At 45.2% G+C, this 5482-nt stretch overlaps 1 protein-coding gene across 1 annotated transcript; it reads right to left on the bottom strand.

Moving 5' to 3' along the window:
- Positions 1 to 217: 217 nt before the first annotated feature.
- CCR5 (C-C motif chemokine receptor 5) lies at positions 218 to 4783 on the bottom strand. Its single transcript, NM_001001618.1, has 2 exons — positions 4709 to 4783; positions 218 to 3179 (listed from the first exon to the last, which is right to left on the bottom strand). The coding sequence occupies exon 2, from the start codon at positions 3166 to 3168 to the stop codon at positions 2110 to 2112; it is 1059 nt and encodes a 352-aa protein (NP_001001618.1). The 5' UTR covers positions 3169 to 3179; positions 4709 to 4783; the 3' UTR covers positions 218 to 2109.
- Positions 4784 to 5482: the final 699 nt, after the last annotated feature.

The raw sequence follows: 5482 nt of genomic DNA, 5'->3' as shown, positions 1-5482 counted from the left end.
CCATTCCCTTCCTCTCCTGGTAACATCTTTAAAAACAATTTGTTCTTGACCCAGGGAGAGGCTCACCTTGTAAAAATACTTAGAAAAGTCATTCTTAGTATGTGTGTGTGTATGTGTGTGAAATTTTCCAAGACAGTTATTTACAAAATGCCCTCACAATTTTACATGCTATTTTCTAAATGTACACTTAGCTGAAAGAACAAGAATACAATAAATTATTTTATAGAGTTTTTATTAAATGCATATTTTCTTCCAGGCAATTTGTAACTTTATACATACATAAAAATGTCATATATATGCGTGTATCTATATCTGTATGTTTCTATGTCTACATACGCAAATATCAGATATCAGAATATTTGAATTGACCAAGAAGTGAGGGTCATATGTCTAGTATGCATTTTCAACAGCCTTAAGAGCAAAAGAAAACACCCTTCCAGTTACTTCCTGTTGACAGCCACAGCCCTCAAGCTTCACATTTTGGAGCTGGAGAAAAATCAGTAGTACCTCTTATTCTGACCCCTTTATCGCCTGAGAGTCTTCTTCCTCTATGTTTCCCTACTTCATCTTTATAGTCTTAGCTACTCTCAAACTCAAAATAGTCTTAGGCATGTACAAAATAATGTAAATCGCAACTCCAAAAAAAAAAAAATATCATAATCCTCTCCTTGAAATGAATAAGTCCCTTAGTATTTGGGTAAAATTTGTTTGGAGCTGGCATCTTAGATCTAGTATATTTAAAACCCCACACTCAGCCTGAAACACGGAGGTTGGTGAATTTTATGTTTTGTGGCTTATAAAGCCTGAGGCAGCCTGTTTCCAAATGAGTGTGTCCTTCTTCCCTTTGCCTTTTGATAGTTGCATCCGGAATAGTGCTGCGCCCGGGGAGGCGGGACCCGTCCGTCAGGCTTCCCTCAGGTCTCTGGGACCTCTTTACTCAGTGCTTACAGAGCTCTGGATTTTTGTTAACTATATAATCAGTCCTCACTTAGACCTCATTTCTGCCCTGAAAGTATTCCTGGGCCTCAGGCTCATGCATTCTTAAAACTGGTGTTTCAAAGGCCCCTGGACTTGCTTCATGATCCAAGCTGGGAGCAAGAGCAGTCAGTGACCTTCAGCCCAGGGTCTGCCTGCCTAGGGCTGTGTTCAGCTCACAAAACTGGACCCTTCTTCTTCCACCTACTCCTGTTGTGACCCAGACCTCCTCCTCCTTCCACGTCAGTGTCTCTTTTAGGGCATCTCCAATGCTTGCCTGAAACCTTGGCGTTTTCTCTGACTCCTCTCTGCCCCTCAACACCAAGCCACATCTGCCCCAGGTTCTGCCGACTCTCATCCTAAAGCTGTGAAGATGCACCCCTCCTTCCCATCCCCCAGCCTCGACCTAAGTCGAGCCTCCTCCCTCAGATTGTTGCTGGTCTCCTTGCCTGCATGCTCACCTTTCCAGGTCATCCTTCGGTCATGGAATGAGCCTTCTGCAGCACCGGCCAGGAATCCCTGCTCTGCTCTCAGACTTTGATGAGCAATGCTGTCCAGGTTCCTCGTGGTCTAGCCCCATCCTTCCTCTGCTCCCCCAGCCATCCGTACGTCTGCCCACAGCCAAGCTTCGTCCGTGGCATGAACATCTGCAGAACTTATTAACCACACCTCAGAGGGGAGATCCCACATGGAAGGTGCCATTTCTTAACTGATCATGGGCGTGTCTTTTCTTCCCACGGCAAGAGAAGGGCCTATTTTAAACACATTTGCAACCTGGATGTTACCCTACACAGATAATAAACTCTACAATACTTTCCTCAATTCCTTTTGTTATTCTTGTTCAGGTAACCAAACTCAGCAATTAGCACCTCTCTGAGGATTTTTTGTTACATTGAGCTTCTGCAGTGAAGGCAGAGTTTGCCAATAAATTGACGTATGTGGAAGGGAGGCAAGAAGGTTGCTGTTTCATCAGTGTGTTTTGATTTGGCTTTCTGGAATTGGTGGGCTTGAAATATATAATATACTTGGAGCAGATGCCAAACGGATAGATGAAACTTAAACCCTCTATGACAGTAATTTCCTCTTTAAAAGAACTGTTCCCACCTGTGGTCTGCATCTAGAAACCAAGCCAGGTCACAAGCCGACAGAGATTTCCTGCTCCCCTGTGGACCGTGTGTAAACGGAGCTGACTCGATCTGGAGCCTCTGCCTGGAAGACTGGACAGCCTTTGCAGAAGCGTCTGACGATGTGCTTTCGGAAGAACCCTAAGAGGTAGCTTCGGAACTTCTCCCCGACGAAGGCGTAGATGATGGGGTTGATGCAGCAGTGTGTCATCCCCAGGGTCTCGGTCACCTGCATGGCTTGGTCCAGCCTGTTAGACCCACTGCAGTTATTCAGGCCAAAGAATTCCTGGAAGGTGCTCAGGAGAAGGACGATGTTGTAGGGAGCCCAGAAGAGAAAGTAGACAATCATGATGGCGAAGATGAGCCTCACAGCCTTGTGCTTCTTCTTCTCATTGCGGCACCGAAGCAGGGTTTTGAGGATTCCCGAGTAGCAGACGACCATGACGAGCAGTGGCAGGACCAGCCCCAAGATGACCATCTTTAATGTTTGGAAATTCTTCCAGAAGTGATACTGACTGGATGGAAAGTGAGGGCTGCATGTATAACGAGAACCCTCCTTTTGGGATTTGGTAAAGATGATGCCTGGGAGGGAGGCAAAGATAGCTACCACCCAAGTGACCCCACTCGTCACCACCCCGAAGGTGACCGTCCTGGCTTTTAAAGCGAACACAGCGTGGACGATAGCCAGGTACCTGTCGATTGTCAGGAGGATGATGAAGAAGATTCCAGAAAAGAAGCCTATGAAATAGAACCCTGTCAGAAATTGGCACATTGTATTTCCAAAGACCCACTGGTCTGCAGCATAGTGAGCCCAGAACGGGATGGTGAAGAGGAACAGCAGGTCCGAGATGGCCAGGTTGAGCAGGTAGATGTCAGTCATGCTCTTCAGCTTTTTGCAGTTGATCAGGATGAGGACAACCAGCAAGTTGCCCACAAACCCGAAGATGAACACCAGTGAGTAGAGTGGGGGCAGGAGCCGGGCTGCAATTTGTCTCACATTGGTTTTTTGGCAGGGCTCTGACATCCCATAATCAATGTCATAGAAGGGACTCGTCGTTTGATAATCCATTTTGCCAGACCCTATAATAAAGAAGAGACCATTTACAAAGTCCTAGAATGTATTTAGTGATCCACCACGAATGCAAACCATCTCATACACAACTAAGGTTTTAAAAATTGACACATGTATTTCTACTAAGTTCCCTTTTTGGGTCACACAGTGAACTTTTACAGTAAGGGATGGTTTCTCACCAGCTTCTCTGCTCACTGGGTGGAGAACGTCACCTCAGCAGATGAAATCGGTTGTTACACAACCACGTGAGTGAATGAAGCTGTGATGACAATGTCCAGGATCTGACACTGTTTTACAGTCTGTTCTGAAGCTGCCGTTCCCTGGAGTAGGCTTTCACAGAGCACTATCACACGTGTGTTGGAAAGAATGAACAGTTCCCGGGGCACTCTGCATGCCGAGCACTTTTCTGAGCTTCACTTCCACTCACTCAGTGAATCCCCAAGGTGACCCAGCGAAGCAGGTCATGTTATTGTCCTGTTTTGCAAATAAGGCCCTCAGAGCACAGAGAGGATGAGTAGCCCCCGCAAAAACACATAGCGAGGCCGCACCTGGTTTTGAACTCAGGCAGCCTGCACTCTTCATCGCTGTGGTCCCCTGTCTTTCACTCCTTGGTGAGAGAACTAAAAGCGGGACCATCAGTCTGGCGCCTCGATGTAGTCAGAATGAAACAGGCAGATGCCCAAGACTTCGAGACGGTCATAGGAGCCAGCAGCTAGCTGTAAAGTCCAGGCTGCCATTCTCAGTTTCTCTGAAGTTTCTTCTATGATTGAGAGCTCCCAAACACACCCCAGAAACGGCCAAGTGGCCAACGTTCCATCTCCCATCCTGCATCCTGGGATAGATAGCTCAGTCCCTTCGCAACCCACTGATTGGCTTGGTCTGTTTGAAGTTCCACTGCTTGCCTGAGAACTCTCTGTGATTAATCCTGGTGAGTCCTGAGATCCCGGTCCCTCAGACTAGGTGGCTGAGAGAAGCACATGGAAAAATCTCACATTCAAATTCTGAGCCAGAAAGAGAATCACTCATGAAATGTGCTGAAAAACTTGATTTGATATTTGTAATTTGATACTAATTTGGCAATTTTCAGGCTTCCTTCTTGGCAAAAAAAAAAAAAAAAAAGAAAGAAAGAATGAGACTTAGATCATCTTGGGCACACGTTCAGAGGGCATCCCCTGAAGGAGGTTTTAGTTCTCTTCACCATTCTTACCAGGAGACAATTTCCCAAGGTTTTGGCCGGTAATCATCCTCTCCCTGAAAATCTTTCTTCTGAAAAATGAGGGTTTTTGTTTTTGTTTTTAGGTAGCATTGTTCCCTATAAAGTCTTTCATTCATAATCATGTTTTGTATCTTTTGATGTTATCACAGTCTGAAACTCATTCTAAATTCTAACTTTTTCCTTATCTTAAAGATTACATTTTAAGATAGTTCAATGGGCACCTGGTGTTTCTCTAATGTCTCCTCTGGTTTCCTGTAAAGGCCTTTACTCATCACACAAACCGAGCGAAGTAATAGACAGAGTGGCTGAGAGGTGACTTACCGGGAGAGATTCTTGAAGGGGAACGGATGTCTCAGCTCCTCTGACCAGCTGAGCTGTGCAAATCAAACATATAGACAGCATAAAAGTAGGAAATGCACAGTTTCTTCTGAGACGGGGGGCGGAGTTTTAGCGAATAAGTGTGTTGCAGCACACAAAAAAACCCATCAGAGAATAGCCCCCTCCTTTTTTTTTTTTTTTTTTTAAAGCAGAGCCTTAAATAGACTAGAAAATCTCTGGTCTGAAAGTTTATTCACGAGTTTCCCTGATTACACAATTTCTTTTTGGTTCTCAGTTCATCCTGCGACACAGTCAGTTAGAAAACAGAAAGAATGGAAAGATATTAGAGTGAGATGAATATTCATTTCCATTTGGTCAAGAGCCCTAGTTTTACTGAAAGGAACTGTTGTCCAAGAGGCAGGTGATGTGTATAAGACCACAGGGCTTATCAGGGAGGAGGCTAGTGGGATGAGAGATGCTGACTCCCTTACTGTTTGTCTTCCAGGAGAGCCAGTTAGAACCAATTTTAAAGTGAAGGGAACACCTCACATTCATCCAGTGCACCCCTTTATCTGCCATCCTGCCATCCCCCCTTGGCTACCACAACTCACATGCATATGCTCACCACCCAGTATTGTTTTCCTCTGCAGACTAAAATAACTGGTTGCTTCAGGGTTTTAACTCACCTGTGAGCTAATCATGTGGCCCATCTTCCTCTGGATCAAGCATCCTGGTGCATGTCATTATGAATTTTCACTCTTCCTAATCACCATTTTT

Source organism: Sus scrofa, chromosome 13 (genome assembly GCF_054392235.1).
Source record: "Sus scrofa isolate SSC_HxYL_T2T_F1_AM1 chromosome 13, Sscrofa_HxYL_maternal_Yorkshire_Landrace_v2.0, whole genome shotgun sequence".
Classification (NCBI taxonomy): domain Eukaryota; kingdom Metazoa; phylum Chordata; class Mammalia; order Artiodactyla; family Suidae; genus Sus; species Sus scrofa.
This window is presented reverse-complemented; position numbering and strand designations above follow the sequence as displayed.